The sequence below is a fragment of the Oxyura jamaicensis genome, chromosome 10, assembly GCF_011077185.1.
Source record: "Oxyura jamaicensis isolate SHBP4307 breed ruddy duck chromosome 10, BPBGC_Ojam_1.0, whole genome shotgun sequence".
Lineage (NCBI taxonomy): Eukaryota > Metazoa > Chordata > Aves > Anseriformes > Anatidae > Oxyura > Oxyura jamaicensis.
In genome coordinates, this window is record NC_048902.1 from 4,302,205 (window position 1) to 4,321,826 (window position 19,622).

The following is a 19,622-nucleotide window of genomic DNA, read 5'->3' on the forward strand; positions in this document are numbered from 1 at the left end:
CCGGGCCGGGCCGGGCCGGGCGAGCGCCGCGTCAAGGAGCCCCGGGGCAAGGAGCCCCGGCATCGGGCTGGGCTCGCGTTGTGCCGCGTCCTGCGCGGGTGCGGGCCCGGGCGGGGACAGATGGCGGTGTGTCGGGCAGCGGCCGCCCGCCTGCATTGGCACGAGCGGGCGGTTCCCGAGCGGGCGGCCGCGGGCAGGGCCCTGCGCACCGGCCCCGCTGCAGGCCCCGGCCCGGCCGCGGCGCTGGCGGGACGCGGGGGTGCTCCTGAGGTAAACGGAGAAGCGCTGCCTGCGGGCCGCCGCTGCCCCTCGGGCCGCGTTAGCAGGCGGGGCTGTGCCTGGCCGGTGACTGGCTTAAAGTTCGGTCCAGTTTGTACCGCGTTTACCCAGGTTAACTAGCAATTTCTTTAATCGGTGGCTCCGATGGCTGTAATACCCAGCGGGAGAACGACCCAGGGAGAATTCGATCTGTTTGCCCGGAACTTGTTTTGTTGGAGGTACTCCAGCAGTACCATACTAATGTTTGAAACCAAACTCCTCACAAACGGTGTACCCGTTGTGATTTTTTACTTTGTGTTTGTACCACGCAATGGGAGGTATTGCCTTTTAGCGGTCCTTTCATTCACTTCCCATCAGAAATGCTCGCAGGAATTTTATCAATACTAGATTTTATAAATGCTATTAAATCTTAAAATAAGGAAGAATCTGTGAACTTGAATGCATCTGAAACCAGTTTGTCACAACAATCCTCTTGTTCTGTCTCTTCACTCAAAAATAGCCTACTGATAAAACTGAAAAAGTGTTCATTTTATTTAATAAACCTTTACTAAACTTTTTTTTTGGTGCAAAGTAAGTCCCAAATCCAGCAAAGACCTGTAATGCCATCCTCTTTTTTTGATTTCAAAATGCAGTATGTAAGAAATATGTAGTTACCATTTAAAAAAGACTAATATCCAGACATGTAAAAGTCAAGCATGTAGTTAAGTCTGAAAGGAAACATAACTGGGACTGATGATTGCATGAGTGTTTTAAATGTGCAGTGGTGCTGCCTGATGTGGTAAAGATTTTATAAAAAGAACAATCTCAAGTAAGAAATCTGTATATGTTCTTGCTTATGCTGTCCTCTATGATAACATTTGCCTTGATGTGCAATACATCAGGATTGCCTGTGAGGTTAAGCAATTAATTCCTTAGTTTTACTGTAGACTATAGAAACATATTTTGTGGGTGTTTGTATAACATGTAAACAATACATAGGAAAGTCCTACAGTTATTTATTTACATACTGTTTTGAATTCAGGAATGTATCAAAATCTCAGTCAGGACTGTGAGCTTCTCAGTGGTAAACTACAAATACAGATAAAACCCACTGGTTAGATTTTAATCTCTGTCTCAGGAAAGACAAGTGTTATATAGAGGCTGCTTGACTTACCTAAACTTCAAAATTTGTTGATGTCCTGTAGATGCCAAAGCTGTAGATTTAAAGAGCTAAAAGTGACCTCAAGACGTAACCTCAGTCATCCTGCCTTGAGGCACAATACCCTATTATGAGAACAGACTTGACCGATGTTTGTCTAACCTGTTCTTGAAGCCTTAAATACAGATGCCACTCATTCCTCTGGCTGTCTAGTCTAGCCCTTAACTATCCTGTTTCAGATGTCTGAACTAAACCCTTTCTGCTGCAGTTTAGCATTCTTATTCAAAGTGAATCTAAAGGACAGTATTCCCTTTGTCTTTGCAGCATCCTTTTACATAAATGAAGACTGTTAGCATATTTTTGTTCAGTCTTTCAGTTTCTGAATAAAAGCCCAGATTATTTCCATTTTTAAACAGAGTTCTAGAACAGATGAGCTTTCTCTGTTGCACCTCTCCAGCTCTTGTCTAGTCTTTTCACAACTTCCTCAAGCTGTCTTAGTGACAGCACTTCTGATTACTCAGTGTGCTGTATGCCTTTTTCATCCTCACAAAGTTGTTGATGTATAAGGTTTGTGATCCACTCTACCTATTGGATTCTTTTCTGCAAGATTACTGCAGTACCCGTTTCTCTGCAGGCGATTGTTTCTTGCAAAGTGCAGAACTTTGCACTTGTGTTTATAGAATTTCTGTATTCTTTCAGGTGATTTCAGACTATTGCTGATTTCTGCTCTGTGGTACCTGTCAATGTTGTATTAGCTGCAGGTTTGTAAATACAATCTCTAACTCATTACCCAAATATATTAAAATATTGAAGTATGGGGGAATTTATATGATAAAAAACTCCTGATACTAAACTGCTAACAGTGATCCTCTGGTAACAAGCAGTTTGGCACCACTTTTGTGCCTTCTATCCAGATGAAATTTCTTCATCGTCTTTACTGCCCTTATGTCCTTACTGACAGTAAGTGTGAATGGAACAGAATGTCAAAAGCCTCAATAAAACTAAGAGCTTCATTTTATTCATGTCTATGGTGACATAACTGAAAAATAAAGTTGTTTTGATAGGTTGCTGTGAGCAAGTCATGGTGGTTGGTATTTATGATTTTGTTATTTTCCAGGTATACCTGTTATTATCAGGTACATTTTGAATTTGTTCAGGAATTTTAATTATGTTGGCTGGTTTCTAACTTCTGGGGTATTTTGTTTGTTTAAGAAAAATACTCTTTGACCTTTTGTGGTCTCTCAAAACATCTACTAGTCTTCAAAGAGAATACTTCTATACAGTTAGATTCTGAAATTTGGGGTGAAGTTTGATTAGGAAATAGTAATAGCCTTTCAGAGAGGAGAGATGCTTGGCCCAGATAAGATACTGGTGTTTAAATAACAGCAAAGACAGAAACCCAAAGCTGTGCTCCCATAAACTAATTTTTGTCTACCTTATGTGAGACATGTGAGAGCTGTGAACGACCTTAGAGTTTATTTTTTTTCATGGCCTCTGTAATTCTGCATAGATTCTGCTGGTCTATTTCCTACCTCACTCTGAAGCTGAACAGAGGATCAAACATTAGCTATTTTATCTTCTTTTACGGCTTCATGTAGTTGGTGTACTCTGCAGTTCTAATGACTGGACTCTAAAACAGCGTTATTCAATGACTTTAAGACCTGGAGAGGAAGTTCCTGCTCTTTTTGTTTGTTTGATATGTTCTTTAAGAAAGCCTTATGGCTAGAGTATTCACCTCCAGTAGAACAGTGTCCCACATTTCTCCTCTCCACACAGGCACCTGCCCTTCCAAAAAGAAGAGATGTTGGTTTAAGAACATGTGGAGGGGGAGATGCAAGTTAACACGCTGGTCATTTAAAAACTCATTTTGGAGTACAAGGTTTCACTTCCACTTTATTTTTTATTTATTTATTTATTTATTTTTTCTTCAGAAACCTAGGTTTCTAATACAGTATTTTGGATGCTATGGGTACTAACTGCATCAGAGCTAGTTATTACAACAGTAAATGATGCAATGACTCAGTTCCTTCTTAGATCTTTTTTTTTTTTTTTTTTATAAGAGTGATTAACTGGAATCAACAGGAAGAGTCCATTTTACTTTGAAAGGCCTTGACTCCCAGTTACTATGTTATATTGCTTAGTGACTACAACTTCAAATTCTGCTTTTAGTCATTCCGATGTCAAGCTGATTGTATTCAAACCTCCGACCAAGCTTTCAATTGGAAATTACCAGCTGGTGTGCTTGCTCCACCATTTCCCTTCTCTGGCAGGGGGCAAGGAAGAATAGTAACATTTGAGATATTTTCAGGGAATATCTGACAATAGATGCACTTTGAAATGAAGAATCACTGCTAATTTAATGTACATCATCGCTAGAAAAACAGCTTTTTCCACTTCGGATGTAGAGTTTTCTTTTTGATGTATTATTGATATGATGAGCAGTCAGGAGGCTGTACAAACGAGGTTTTGATCTGTAAGTCACTAGCATTATCATTCCTCTACAGAACAGCAAGGCGGAGAACACAATGCACTTGTAAATCAAGGACAAATATATTCTCTTTTGTGTCACAGTATATGTACTTGCTAGGAAGTGGCTATGGAATTTCCTACTGTAAAATCAGATCCTGGAATTCAAGGAGTTTTTATTTGTTTTAAACCTAATTGCCCTAAAATAGTTGGTGATTCATAATTCAAATACTTATATTTGGCCCCAGTATGTTATAAGCACTGTAAGAATTTAAAGGAGTATCTCATATCATGTTTCTGTTAATGGCTTGGTGGCATATATGTGTTTTGGTAAAAAATCAAACTTTATTCCCCTATTTAAAAAGAAACAGCGACCTTGCTGATAGTATTTAAGAAATTATTTATACACACCTTTTAATTATGTGACAACTTAAATACTTAAAATATCTTGCTTAGACTATCTAACTGCTTGAGATCTTATTAGGGATTTGCGTGCTCTGTGAAGTAATGCGTTGCAAAAATGTCTGACCTTTCAAAGCCTCGTCACATCGTATAATATGAAATGAAATGAGTGACAAGCAGGTCATTCAGTTTTACTGTAATGTAGGCTATTTTGCTTTTCTATGTGTCTTAAAAAAATAGTTACCTGGGTGGTGTGTGTTACTTTCCAGAGCTTTCAAATGCTCGCAGATGAATCACATTAATTCCTATAGTTATCCCTATGAAATATATAGCACAGAGCTTCAGAGTTTTATTTTTTGAATATGCAAGTGTGTCGGTCTTTTCTTGTTTCCTACGAGGAATTTTTCACTATATGGATTTTTAAGGGTTTATTTTACCATTGTCCCCATCTATCCAGTTTTCATCATTTGGTAAGATCTTCATCTGAAATGGTGGGAGCTGTGGCAATTTGTATCATCTGAATATCAATCGCACAGATTTTGTGCTGCTTTTTCTGTCTCAGCCTCATAATGTTATCACAAGAGGCTTTCTATTTGTAAATGTTACTAGCCGTTAGGAACCGACCAAACACTTAGAAACACCTAAACAGGGATGGTCCATTTTAAGTCTACACAGCTGCATACGATGTGTCAAGGAAGGGGGCAGCTTCGTCTGGGCTAATGCCGTGGCAGCAAGCCATTTTGAGCTCAAGATGGTGACATTTGTGTATTTGTGACAGGAGATGAAGCGTATAGTATTCACACTGTCCTGGACACTACCAGGCTTGTAGTTACCACAGCTCCGAGCAAGGACAACTCTTTCTGACAGTGCACACTGCATCTTGGCCGTGTGCCCGGTGGGACTGGGTTCCAAAAGCCAATGTTTTCATCTGGAAAGAGCTGTGCCTAGCTTTCGTTTGTGGACACTCAGACAGAGACAGTGCTGCTGTGCTGCAGAACCACGTCCAGCTACAAAGTCGAGCTGCTGAAGGTGTCTCAGGATAGTGGTTGATTTTTTTTTAAAATGTATTTGCCCCCCAAATATGAAGTGCAATCTCCTGCTGGTTGGCATTATTTTGACCCTAGATGAGATGGTTGCTTCTCCATCTTTAGTTCTGCCAGGCCCCGAGGTGTCCCTGGAATGGTTTTGTTGGGCCGCAGTTAGCAGATGAGTTAGTACAAACTGATGACACCGTGGCCTGCAAGCTATTCTGAATTTTGAATTAGGCATTTAGAACGACTTGACTTAACCTTTTGGGTTTCTGTAGCTAAGAACTCTGAGAGGGAGAATCTTTTCATTATTATTCTTTTTATCCTTCAAGGAATGTCTTTCTGCTGGTGAGCACAGGGTGACTGTCCCTTTCTCTGCCAGGAAGTACCTTTCTGTCATCTCTGGTATGAGTGTTCAAAACGATTATTAAGGAAGAAGGTAAATATGCAAGCACGCAGCCAATGTTTGTATGTTTCTGTGCTGGTGTGAGGCTCTGACCAGCTTGTGGAGATCTCCCCTCTGCCTCTTCTTCAGGCAAAGCAGCCAAATGTCTTTTACTTCCTCTCACGTATGCTGTTCCCGAGCGTCCTCTTAAGCTTAGACTCCATCTTCTTTGAATATAAATCATTAAATAAAAAAGCTGCGTGAAGTATTTTTGAGACTATATCTGCAATACTTTTTACAATAGCGTTAAAGCTTCTCTATAAAAATCGCTTCCACTGAACCGCTCAAAGGAGTCTGCGTTTCCTCAGGTCTCCGTGCTGGCTGCCGCCCCTTGTCCTGACCGCAGCTCGGTGAGGCTCCTGCGCTGTGCCCCAGACGTACCAACACTTCACTCGCTGATATTAAAGTGCACAGCGTTTGTATTTTATTTAACGATTTTTTGTATTTTAGTCATTTTTTTACCTTGCTCCTGTTAGTCTGGCCTTCAAGGTTGGTTGCGTTCACCTGCGCCCCCCTCGCCCCCCCCCTTGCGGAGCGGCCTCAGCCCGGCGGGCCCCGGGCCGGGGCGGGCTCCAGCTCGGCCCCGCCCCCGCGCGGCTGCGCTTTGCGGGCGGCTGTAAAGCAGCGCCGAGTGTCGCGTTGTGCCGCGCCGCGCCTGCCCGCCCGGGGAGCGGCGGGGGCTGCGCAACAACAAAACCGCGCCCGCCTCCAGCCCGAGCACCGCGGCCGGGCGGCTCCGCGGGGGGCGGCGGGGCCGGGCCGGGCCGTGCAGCGCCGCGAGGACCCTCCGGGGCTGCTTCCTCCCCGCCGGCCGCTCCCCCCTCGGCCTCGTTCTCAGGTACCGGGCGGCGGGCGGGGCGCCGGGGGGCGGGCCCGGGGGGGGCTGCGGGCTGCGGGCTGCCCCCTGCCCTCCCCTCCCCTCCTCCCCCTCTCCGCTCCTCGTCTCCCTTCCCCTCCGCTCCGTTCCCTCGGCCCGGCCGGGCTGTCCGGGGCCGTTCGTCTCCTCGGGGCCGCCCCCTCGCAGCGGGGCCCGGCGGGCGGGGGTGGGGGGGGGAGCCTCGCTGAGGGCCTCGCTCGGCCCCCCCCCAGCGCACGAATCGTGCCGTGGCCGCGGGGAGCCGCCGTGCTCCTCGGTCTCCTTGAGAATTTGTCACAGATTTTTCCCTTACGGAAACGAGTTTTGTTTGCGTGTGTAATAGCCATAACGTCATCTGGTTCGCTTGCGGGGTTGGTGTGCTGTGGCTTCACCCCTGCGAAGCAGCTGAAAGCAGCCGGCTGCGTGCTGCCTGGTAAACAAGGAAGCTTTGCTCGCTCAGGGATGTAGGCCGGATCCTCAGGGATAAAGAGGCTTGGAGCTCATGGAAATGGGTAGGTGTGAAGTATGCTCTCCTTCAAGTGTTGGTGTTCCAGGGATTAGGGCTTAGAGCTGAGTATACATTCGTGGAATTCCTGTTTGTTTGAGTAAGCTCCTCCATGGCTTCAGATGGCTTTGTGAAACCGTGAGTGAGGCCTGACTGCCTCGGCTGATCAAATGATACCCTTCATTCCTCCTACTCAGGTACTCCTCTGAAAGAAGATACTATGCAGAAGTTAGTATCTTGCTGTAATTGTAGAACTGCATTTGATTTTTAGTAGGATTACTTCAAAAATTAATATATAACAAAAGTAAAAGAATTGACTGTCGGGCAGGGCCACCTCTGGGTAACATCATGGTGGAATAGCAGTGTTACAAACTAATAAAGAAAAGCCTGGTTATCCAGTGGGGAAATAAGGCTTACAATGCTTTTGTTGTAGCTAGTGAGAAATTCTAAAAATGGATTAATTCTGAGCGTTTAGCAAAATATCTCTTTGAGGAAAATCACATGAAAATAATTGGAATATTTTGTCACTCTTAAAAATTGAAGCTTCTAATAGTTGATATACCTGCAGCTCTTGCTTCCCAAGCAGCTTTACACCAATTTAAGTGTTCTTATTCCTCCTTTTATGGGATAGAGGAACTTCACTGACCACCCCCCAAAACCCCCCCAAAAAAAAAAAGCTATTAGCTGCGATTACCCGCAGTTCAGGTTGTACTCTTTCTCGTGTGCAAGGCTTGATAGGGAAAGGTGTGATTGATCTCCATGCTTGTGAATGTCTGGTCACCTGTCGTGCTCTCATCCACAGTAGAAAATGACCTCCTTTTGAATTCATAGGACAGGAAAGGCTGCGTGCATGTCTTGTGTTTCATTTTATTTAAATAAAAGGGTATAAGTTACCAAGCTTCCTGTTTTAAAACTCTTGAAGTTATGCATGTTGAAACTTCTTTATTCACAGTTGAAACCCTCACAGCTAGAGCTGCAGTTATGTCTAGTGTTGGGAGCCTGGGGGTGAACAGCAGCCCTCAGCATTTATGCATATTTCACGTGCCCTTTCAAGATCTGCGTGAGAGCATTCTGACCTTTCAGAAGTGTCTTTCATGAAGCAATGACTTTTGTAAAGTGTACCAAGAGTCTATCTTGATAGATCCATGACTTGCACGTTATCTTCAAATTAATAGTTTTGTACACCTCTGGAAGCAGTTATAATAGCCTGGTCTTTCAGTGGAGGTGGCTGCGCTTCAGTAACAGTTAGCTGACATCAGTTACAGGATTTTTTTCTTAAATTCAAGAACCTTTCATCTCAGTTGTTTCCATTTCCTCCAGTAGTGAAGACTTTGAATTTGAGAGGATAAAGGTAATAGTGCCCCATCCCTAGCTGATGAAGTCCAGAGGCCAAGGTGTCAGGCAGTTTAATAAACGGGGAAAAAGTACAGGGGTGTGGGGCATCGGGACAACTTAATTCAGAGGTAAACAATGGGGTTAGCACAGGGAGAGATGGATCTGCCACAGGCAGATGTTATATAAAGACTTCCCAACAGCTTTAATAAAGCGTAACCCCTTTAAGGTCAGTTTTATCACCAGGTCTGTAGTGCTTCAATTCTTTGCGTGTCATTTAAAGAGATTTAGAATTCTGAGTTATGTTGGCTAGGAAATATGCACAACATGACAGTAGGATAGTTATTCCCAGTTATAGTCCCTAAAGATTTGTCAGTGGAAGTGGTAGTGATCAGCTGCGGCTGAAGTCTGCAGTGCTCTTAAAAGAAACACAAAATGCACCCTTAGTTTTTATGCTAGTGAACTTCATTCAAAGAACAAGGCCTAGGTGTAGTGTGTTTTTTTTGTATTGATTTAATGTCAGGCCAAACAGAGACCCCTAATAGAGCAGAGGGGAAGAGAGATGGGAATATGTTTCCTTCACTAACCCAGAATTTTATAGTTCATGCAATTTGGAAAAGTAACTGCTGTGACTTAAAATGATGTTTTCCTTAGTATCTACCAAATGAAACCTCTTTGGAGAAGGCTTGTCTGAGACTGCCAGCAAGAGACTTCCTTCTGTATTTGGGTAGGGGAGGGAGGGTGGCGGCAATGAAGTGCCATCCTAATAATATGTGGCTGCTGTCCAGTAAAACGTTTGATTTTTACCCACAGCTGCTTTGCTCTAGTAGGTGAAAGGACTGGAGAAGTTGCATTCTCTTTCCATCTTAACCTGGCACGTCTGCTCGCTTTAGTGTCTGCAGATTCTCCTACTTCTCACTAGCATCCTAAAGAACAACGTAACCCTGCATTAATGCTTAGTTTCTGATTTCTCACCTGCGGGATTTTTGTTAGCAGTCATAGCAAAGATCATGTCATACTTAACTCCTTAGGGCTTTATCAAGAAGTGTTTGCAAAATGATACTGCATTAGGAACAGTTATGCATACCCGAAAGGTCAAAACTGCCAGAGGGACTAATAAATAAATTGTTAAATTATCTTTGATGGCTGGGTAATTCAGAATTTCCCTAAGCATCTCTGGAAACAATTCTTACAGTTGGCTGAAGCAGAATCCCCAGTTAAGATCTTAAGCTCTAGTAAAAGAGTGTATTTTTTGTCATTCTCTTATAAAGCTACAACTCCTTATTCCCAAATTCACGACAGTTATGTTTGTCTTGGAGTTCACCGAAGCCAAAGCATTCTTGATTGCCAAATCATAATGCTTCTGTCTTAAAACAGTGATTTACCTAGTGTTAGTGTAGTTAACAGAGTTTAAGCCTATGACAGAGCAAAGAAATGTCTAGACTGAAGAATGTGCTCTTGAGCACCATGTTTGTCAAATCCACCTGCTTGCATCTGTTGTGTAAAGGCAAGTGGGTTCCTTGCCCAAGCGGGTAAGTGCTCGTTAATGCTTTGCTGATGCTTGATTGGTGCTTGGATTTCCATGGGTGCCTTAACCATCTTGGGCTGATTCATAGTGTATCGCAGGGGAACTTGCTTGTTGTTCAGAGGGCTCTATGCAGAGCTGTTCCTAGCCTGCCAGCTCATCTAGCTGAGGTGCATCCAGCTGCGCATGCTCCTGTGCACTCCCTCCATTCCAGCTGGAATCAGGCCACAGATCCATCCAGTCCTCGGGAAGAGCTCTTCTGCTGTAGCTGTCCTGTGCTGGATTCTCCTCAGAGATGTAAGAGACAGTGCAGTGCTTTCAGTGGCCTCTTGAATAAAAAGAATAAACAAAAATGCAATGGTAGTAAGTCTCAGAGGTGAATGCTAACATGGCGTAACAGAGGCTTTCTGTACCTACTTTAAAGGTGGCCTGCTACTCTGGTTGTGAGATGATTGCTTTACTGGTATGAATTGACTAGTGCCTGAGGGAACAGGCCTGGAAGGAAGTTTTTTGCAGACATAAAATGAAGGGGTCTGCTGGTCCAGAGGCTGGTGTCTGTTGGTTACATGTACTGTGGTTTGACTTACCTTTGAGATGCCTTTGCAAGGTTAGGAAGAGTAGTACTGTACTTAAAGTAGCATTGTTTCATTTGGAGAGTAGACTTTCCACGTCAGCCATGGTTCCTAGAAGTGGCTGCATGGGGTGAGTAAGCCTGCCTGCCGTGCTGTGGCTCAGGTAAAGCCAAAGTGCCCCTCTCCAAAGCACTGGCAAAGTCTTCCATCAGGGCTGGGTGTGATGGAGCGTCTTTGGGAGACTGTCAGCAAGAACCTGAGTCCAGAACACTGTCCTGCAGCTGATAACTAACACTACATGTTATTCTGATATGCTGTGCCTTTATGTAGGGCGAACAGTAAGCTTTCTGCCTGGAGAATTCTCAGGTAGTTCTGTCACTCAGAAATCACGGCATCTGTTACCGCTCCAGCTGTGTTAGAGCAGAAAAAGGGAAATTGAGAGTGGTTGGGAAATTGGGAGTGATGCCGCCTAACATCAAAGCAAACGTAACAAATTCAGATTGGCTTTTGATTGTTGCTGTTGTGTAAAGGTGTGTAGATTTTAAACTAACAATTGTTTTATTTTCCAGCCAAGGTTAAAAGACCAAAATACGGTATACTAAAAATTTGGTGTTAAACTCGAAAAGAGTGCAGTTTTTCATTACACAGTGAAAATGAACAACAGTCCAAAGCAAAGCGGGGTAGTTCTGAAGTGATTGCGCTTGTTTTGCTGACGGTGGAACTGAATTTTGGATGTTTGTGTTCTTGCTGCTCGACATTGTATGATTTCCCTTGCTTGATAGGGTTGAAATGAATAGAGCGTGACTGCCCATTCCAGGCTTACAGGTGTGTTGTCCTGTGCTGCTTCAGTGAGCCCTTCAGTTTTGTTGAAGCAGGGCACGGTAGCACTGAGATTTGTTCTTCGTGGAAGTGTAATAGCTTCTCAAATGGCTCCCAATCCCCCAGCAACCTCAGCTGGGTCAGGGTCGTGCATTAATCGATCTTGTTTGGCTCTGCCCTTGAGAAGGGGAAGTGGTAGTGCTTAGGTTATCTTGCGTTTGCCCAAGGACTTGTACAAATTTTAAAAGCTTAAGTTTATAAGTCTGGTGTCTTGATGCATCTGATGGAAGAGCCTTGCTCAAAGAATAAAAATGTATCTTTCACTAACGGGACAAGAATGACTGTTGGTGTTCCCAGATGCAGTTTATATTCTACTTCAATTCACTGGTCCATGCTTAGAGCTCTTAATAGCCCTGATTGCCAGTTTGGAAAAATACTGTGGTAGGAACAGTATACAAAACAAGGTCTGTGTGTGCGTACCAGGGGCTAACAGAAGTTTTCTCATGAAGACAGATGTACCAGTGTTGGCTTGTGGGAGTGAAAACAATGTTAAAAACAACTTTTATAGAAGCAATTTTATGGCATGAGGGAAGGGAATCACTTTTGAAATTGTACTGGTGAGTTCAGATAGCATATGCAAAGAAAATACAAGTTAGAACTTAGTAAAGGATTTACATATGGGAAGTGATAGAAACTTTCTTTCTGAAAGAACCTTAAATAGCTTTGCTTGCCTGGTGTCATTGTATGCAGGGGCAGGTGAGGTGGGTTCATAAATGATCCAAGATACCACGGAATTCTTACGGAAATGAAATTGTCATGTTCTTTCAGGGTGATACAGGTAGTTTCAGGTAGCAACGAGAAGTCCGAGAGCAATCAAAAGGAACTTTAGGGCTTTGGGGTGACTACTTAAAGGATCGGGGCACAGGTTGTGTTTGCTGCTGTCCTTCCGATACGGGGGATCAATGCTGAGAGGCGGGCTCATCACATTAACACGTGGCTTCGGGACTGGTGCAACCAGCAGAACTTTGGTTTTTTTGATCACAGGAAGGTCTACATGACACCAGGCCTGCTGGCACCAGATGGGACGCGCCCCCCTCAGAGAGGGGTAAGGATTTTGGGTCAGGAGTTGGCAAGGCTGATAGGTAGGGCTTTAAAGTAGAGTTGAAGGGGGAAGGGGATAAAAACAGGCACACCGGCGATGACCTAAGGGATGGTGTGCTAGAGTCCGAGGGACTGTGTGCCAGTGAGGTCCTTCAGTCAGCTCCACAAGGTGCTGTGTGTAAGGAGGTGCATTTGAAGTGCTTCTACACAAATGCACGCAGTATGAGGAGTAAAATGGATGAGCTAGAAGTCTTGGCCCAGTCCCACAGCTATGACATCATTAGCATAAGCGAAACCTGGTGGGATGAGTCCTGTGGCTGGTGTGCTGAAATCGATGGTTACAGGCTCTTCAGGAGGGACAGGCAGGGTAGGCGAGGTGGCGGGGTGGCGATGTATGTGAAGCAGGGGCTGGACTGTGTGGAACTTCAGGTCAGTGATGGCAAAGTTGAGAGCCTCTGGGTCAGGATTAAGGGACAAACAAAGGGGATGTCGTTGTGGGAGTCTATTACAGACCACCTGGCCAGGACAACAACACGGATGAATTATTCTTTGCAGAACTAAGAGATGCCTCGAGATCAACTCCCCTTTTCCTTATGGGGGACTACAACTTGCCAGATGTCAGCTGGGATCACCACATGGCCAACACGAGTAAGTCCAGGAGGTTCATAAAGCACCTAGATGATAACTTGGTGCAGGTGCTAAGGGAGCCAACTAGGAATGGTGCCCTCCTAGATCTGTTGCTGGAGAACAGAGAGGGTCTTGTGGGGAACGTGGCAATTGGTGGCCATCTCGGTCATAGTGACCACGAAGTGGTTGAGTTTAGAATTTATGGTGACAGAAGGAAAACTGCCACCAAAACTTCAGCCCTGGATATGGGGAAAGCAGACTTCAGGCTGCTCAGGGAACGAATCAGCAAGGTCCCCTGGGAAACTGTTTTTGAAGGCATTGGCGTCCATCAGTGCTGGTCAGTCTTTAAGCACTGCCTCCTAAAAACACAAGATCAGGCAATTCCAAAATATCGGAAGTCAGGCAGGTGGGGCAGGAGGCTGGCATGGCTGACCAGGGATCTTCTACTGGAGCTTAGGCGAAAAAAGAAAGTGTATGGCTGCTGGAAGGAGGGTCAGGCGACAAGGAAGGAATACAGGGATGCTGTTTGTGTTTGTAGGGAGAAAATTCGTGTGGCCAAAGCCCAACTAGCCTTGAAGCTGGCCATGTCTGTGGGAGACAATAAAAAGTTTTTTTTTTTTTTTTTTTTTTAGATATGTGAACAGAAAAAGGAGAGCCAAAGAAAACATAAGTCTGCTGCTTGATGGGGAAGGTCTTCTCACAGACAATAACATAGGCAAAGCAGAGGCATTTAATGCCTTCTTCGCCTCTGTCTTCAACACTGATGATGGGCTTTGGGACCCAGGGTGCCCTGAGCTGGAGGACCGTGATGGTGGGAATGACAAACTTGTAACCAACCCTGAATGTGTGCGGGATTTGCTGCTCCACCTGGATCCATACAAGTCCATGGGTCCGGATGGGATTCATCCCAGGGTGCTTAAAGAGCTGGCTGACATCATCGCAGGTCCTCTCTCAATTATTTTTTAACAGTCTTGGGAATCTGGAGAGGTCCCGGTAGACTGGAAGCTGGCAAATGTTGTGCCAGTTTTCAAGAAGGGCAAGAAAGAAGACCCTGTCAACTACAGGCCTGTCAGTCTCATGTCAGTGCCTGGTAAGATTATGGATAAGATGTTCCTTGAAGTTATTGAAGTGCACCTGGGGGACAATGCAGTCGTTGGTCCCAGCCAACATGGGTTAATGAGGGGTAGGTCCTGCCTAACAAATTTGATTTCCTTTTATGATAGGGTCACCCTTCTAGTCGATCAAGGGAAACCAGCTGATGTGATCTTTTTGGACTTCAGCAAGGCTTTTGACACGGTTTCCCATAGGATCCTGCTGGACAAAATGTCCAGCATACAACTTAACAAAAACATCATACGATGGGTGAGCAATTGGCTGACGGGCAGGGCTCAAAGGGTTGTGGTAAATGGGGCCGCATCGGGCTGGCAGATGGTCACTAGTGGGGTCCCTCAAGGCTCCATTTTAGGGCCAGTGCTCTTCAATGTTTTTATAAACGATTTGGATGTAGGACTAGAAGGTGTTTTGAGCAAATTTGCCAACAAGACCAAACTTGGAGGAGTTGTGGACTTGGCTGAGGGTGGCAGGGCCTTGCAGAGAGATCTGGACAGATTGGAGAGCTCGGCGATCACCAACCGCATGAAGGTTAACAAGAGCAAGTGCCGGGTCCTGCACCTGGGATGGGGCAGCCCTGGCTATACGTACAGCCTGGGAGACGAGATGCTGGAGAGCAGCCCCACAGAGAGGGATCTGGGGGTCGTGGTTGACAGCAAGTTGAGTATGAGCCAGCAGTGGGCCCCAGCAGCCAGGAGGGCCAACCGTACCCTGGGGTGCATCAAGCACGGCATTGCTAGACAGTCGAGGGAAGTGATTGTCCTGCTCTACTCTGCGCTGGTGCGGCCTCACTTCGAGCACTGTGTGCAGTTCTGGGCACCTCAGTACAAAAAGGATGTGAAACTGTTGGAGAGTGTCCAGAGGAGGGCGACGAAGATGGTGAAGGGCATGGAGGGGAAAACATACAAGGAGTGGCTGAGGTCACTGGGCCTGTTCAGCCTGGAGAAGAGGAGGCTGAGGGGGAACCTCATCGTGGTCTAGAACTTCCTCGTGAGGGGGAGTGGAGAGGCGGGTGACCTATTCTCCATAAACACCAGTGACAGGACCCGCGGGAACGGGGTTAAGCTGAGCCAGGGGAAGTTCAGACTAGACATCAGGAGGGGGCTCTTCACCGAGAGGGTGGTCACGCACTGGAACAGGCTCCCCAGGGAAGTCACAGCACCAAGCCTGTCTGAATTCAAGAAGACATTGGACTGTGCACTAAGTCACATGGTCTAAACTTTTGGGTAGACCTGTGTGGTGCCAGGAGTTGGATTTGATGATCCTTATGGGTCCTTTCCAACTTGGGATATTCTATGATGATAGCGATATGTTTTGCAAGCTCTTGGAACTCTCCAGAGCTGTCACATTTGGAAGAATTTTTCCCTGTATTGTCCTCTAGGTTGAACCCTGGTTACCTGAGTTACTTGTAAGTGCATTTAGGGTCTGTGGTGGGGAGTGTGTAGAGGCAAGGGGAAATCACGGTAATGCGAGAGGAGAGGGAAACTGAAGATGAAGATTTGGTACCTAAAGGGGGCTATAGAAAAGCTGGGGAGGGACTCTTTGTCAGGGGATGTGGTGATAGGACAAGGAGTAACAGCTTTAAACTAAAATAGGGCAGGTTTAGGTTAGATATAGGGAAGAAATTCTTTAATATTGGAGTGGTGAGGTACTGGCCTGGGCTGCCCAGAGAAACTGTGGGTGCCCCATCTCTGTCAGTGCTCAAGGCCGGTTTGGATGGGGCTTTGGACAGCCTGGGCTGGTGGGAGGTGTCCAGTGGGATTGGAACCAGATGATATTTAAGGTCTCTTCCACCCCATAGCCTTCTGTGATGTAAGATTGGGAAATAGCTGATTTGTAATGAAGCTTTTTTGTTTGCTGCTTTCCATCCTGCCTAGGAAGGCAGGCTTCCTAGAACTCTACCAAAATAGTTCAGCCAGGAAATACCTCTCTGGGTTTAGGTGTGTGTTACACTAACAAGACGGAGACCGGTAATTTGGGGTTCTGTAAGGAGCCTGTTCTGAAGGCAAGCGGAAGTTGTGCGGTGGTTGGCTGGCCGTGTGTCAGCACGGTGTGCCTACTGTAGCCAACTTTGAGGGAATTGATCAAGGTGCTTTTTGACACCTAAAAAGGTTGTTTCTTGATGACAAAGGGAGCTGAATCTATTTTACGACCTACCTGATAATACCGCTTCAAAATAATGATAGATAACATGCATTCATCAAGTTCACATGAAAATTTGAGTTCATGTGTCATGAACTGTTTCCCTTTTTTATAGTGCTGACTTCAGTGCCATCATGCTTCTTGACTGTCAGTAGTGAAATTAATTCTTAGTGACTCCTTGCTCTCTGATAACTCAGGTGCTTTGCTTTTATGTGATTGTAAGCTTTTGTCTGATGTAAAGATCTCAAAACTTACACTTGTGTTTTGACTGATAGAGCAGTTTTGAGGGACTTCCCACTTTGCATGAGTTTTCTTGCAGTGCTGTATGGCTTGTGGTGACTGATACCAATATTCTTCAGTTTGTGAAGTGAGTGGATAAAAGTCGTGGATGGGCACTTCTGAATTCTGAATTGAGTCATATGCTTTAGAGAGGAACTTAGATTTATGGTTTTCAGATAGCTCTGTTACCAGCTGTTCAAGTCTTTGCTTAAAATGGCCTAAAAGACGTTACGTCCTTTTTCTTTCCTCTCAAAGCCTTGATTCCCTAAGTTAAAAAGGAAGGGGAGCACTTACTGCATCTTGTTGCTTTCAGAAAAAGCTTCTGAGGACTATTTTAGTGGGAGATCTTGTAGGATCTTCTAACAGTTTAACAGCAGATGATATTCTAATGAGTTTTAATTACTTGCATAATATTTTTGTAGTGCCTCTTAAAGTTTGTTTTAAATTCCATGTAGAAGCATTGGACTTGTATGTAGTATGTATTTCTTATGCCTGAATGCTGAAAATACTTAGGAGATTGGACTGCAGTCAGACAGTAAGCTGTTCTTGCTTCTCTTCTCTGCTGTTTTTTTGTTGTTGTTGTTCAAAGATTTCTAATAGCATTTCTAAATACTGAATGAATAGGTTGTTAGTAATTGTTGGTTGCCACCATTCACTTCAAAAACATTTAAGCTGTTGTGTAATTTTTAAATGGAAGCCAGCAGCTCTCACATGAGCAAGCAGTCCATCGGGATGTGTATTGACGAGCAAAAAGAAAAGGTTCTTGGTGATTTGCTTAGTTGAGTTACTGCTGACTTTCCCATGTTTTTAGTAGTGCAAATACACAAGGCATTTGGCTCTGAGTTACCTGGCTATAATAGCTAGGCTACTTACTGGAATAAAGCTGAGCTAGTAACAATTTCACGTGTGCTAGTTTTTGCTGTGTGGTGGTTGAGGTGTTTTTGTCATCTTAGAGTAGTTCGAAGTTTCTCAGGGTGTAAAGTTTCTTGCTTTATATTTTTGCTGTAACTTCAATCCCTCTATATTTTAGTGCAATGGCCTCTGTGCTGACATAAGCAGCTTATGTAAAGGTGTATGCTTTGTGGTTGCATGATGAGAAAATTTGTTGGTTTTGTTCAGGTTTCTTTCTTAAGAAAAGTTCAGAATTAAATTATTCCTTTAGTTTACCATATTAAAAGAATAGCAAATGTATGAATGGGCTGGGAGTGTAGGGTAGCGTAAGTTGTGATCGTGTCCAAAGAGAGCAAGCTCTCCAAATAAATTAATGTTTTCCTTTGTTTACCAAATTTGAGTATTCTGTGGATTTTCTGAACAAGTTGTGGTGAAATATAGAGTTATTGTCGGAGGGGCTGGCTTGCATTTGGATTGTGGAAAAGTTCATGTTGTGTTTCTATGAAACAGTGGTGCTGAAATAACAGACCAAAAGGGCTGCTTAAAGGTGACCTTGTAAGGATGGCAGAGACTTTGTATTCCTTCATCTCTGTGTGCTTGTAACAGCTTTGAATTCCAATTTCATGTTCTTATTAGAAATAAAACTTGTAAAGTGGAAGTCTTGGTTCCAGAGAGAGATGGTACGTGTATGGGGGTAAGCACACGCCAGCAGAGGAGCAAGTGAGAACTCCTTCAGGAGTTGTCAGGAGGAGAGAATAATTCCAATGCTTTTGTAGAGGCCTTTTTTCATTTCTATTTATAAGAGAACTTATACTCTCTTAATATTTGTCTCCAGTTTTTTGCATCTTTCTTAATCATCCTAGACAAGAAGGTAGCCTTGCAGCACACTCCACTAAACTGTACTGCAATAAATAAGAACATGTGTTGTCCAGGGTGCAGCAGCTCTGCTAACACTTGGAACTAAGAAATACCTCCTCCTGCCAGTTGTGTTCTGTTGAAGTGAAAGTGAGAGCCAGTCCTGCTGCATGTACTGACAGGAAGAGTTAGAGGTTTAACAGCTCTTAAATGCCTAGTCCAACTTGAGTGCAGTGAGCTTTCAACTTACAGCATATGGTTATATTTTCCATCAGTAATTCTGGTAGAAAACAGCAGTGCTTTAGAGATGACACAGGGTGTAGGTCTCACGTTTAACAGTAACTGTTAGAGATGTTTGTAGTATTCCTAGGCAGAAGACTCGAATGATCTTTTCAGCTGGGGTTCTGGGGTCCACAAGACTCTTGATCTCCAGGAAGGTCCAGTGAACATCTTGGCTTCTTTACGTCTTAGCACTGCAACGTTTATACCTTGTGCACATTTTCTTTCAGATTGCATCACTTGAAGAACTAGATGAGTTGCTTATGGCTGTGAGAAGAGCACAGGCTGACAGGGATAACACGTATGTTTAGACCTGTTGCCAACTCAGACAAGTCATTTGTAAGAACATTAACAGCACCTGGCTCGCAGCTGCTCCTGAAAGTACCAATTTGTGGAACAATCTCAGAAATGTTGATTTGACTCTGTTTTGTAGTTTTAGTCATGTATTAATTAATTCTATGACAGTAACCGGGAGCTTTAAATGTTGGCAAAACGTAAGAACACGTTAGCCTTCTGAAGACTGAATTTGACAGTTCAGGCAGAAGATGCTGCCTGGAGTGCTACCTACCAGAGATCTTACCGTTGCTGCCTTAGTCTTCTTTGTGGCCTTGCAGATATACCAGGTGTGCTGCTTGAGGAGCCTCATTTCAACATGAGGTTCAATTACGCAGGCTTTTTTTTTTTAAGCAGCCTCCTGGTTGTTCAGCACAGCCTGCTGTAAGCCGGGTACCACTGGTTATGTGCGTACGCAGTGAATCAGGCTGGTGCTGATTTGGCTGGGGAACCTTTCTCAGTTTGGTCAGCTCTGTAGTCTGTTTCACTGTATTATAGCACTTCTGGCAGAAGAGCACGGGAAGCATTCTTCAAACAAGCTGGGGGGGCGGCAGTGAAGAGGAAGCACTTAGCTGCTTAAGTAGTACAAGTGTCAAATGTCTACAGTAGCCTTATTTATATGAGGTGCAAAAAAAATG

At 44.5% G+C, this 19,622-nt stretch overlaps 2 protein-coding genes across 8 annotated transcripts in view; one reads left to right on the plus strand and one right to left on the minus strand.

Moving 5' to 3' along the window:
- SLTM (SAFB like transcription modulator) overlaps window positions 1–19,297 on the minus strand; it is a 49,966-nt gene extending 30,669 nt beyond the window's left edge. The window contains exon 1 of the mRNA XM_035335930.1: window positions 19,232–19,297. Within this exon, the coding sequence (XP_035191821.1) occupies window positions 19,232–19,297 (66 nt within the window). The remainder of the gene's footprint in view (window positions 1–19,231) is intronic.
- RNF111 (ring finger protein 111) overlaps window positions 5,666–19,622 on the plus strand; it is a 49,739-nt gene continuing 35,782 nt past the window's right edge. For 6 of the 7 annotated variants that reach the window (XM_035336232.1, XM_035336235.1, XM_035336237.1 and 3 more), the window contains exon 1: window positions 6,519–6,596. The gene's annotated coding sequence lies outside the window, so the exon portion shown is untranslated. Of the gene's footprint in view, window positions 5,753–6,518; window positions 6,597–19,622 lie in introns of those variants that run through there. The other variant, XM_035336233.1, reaches the window with a different exon arrangement.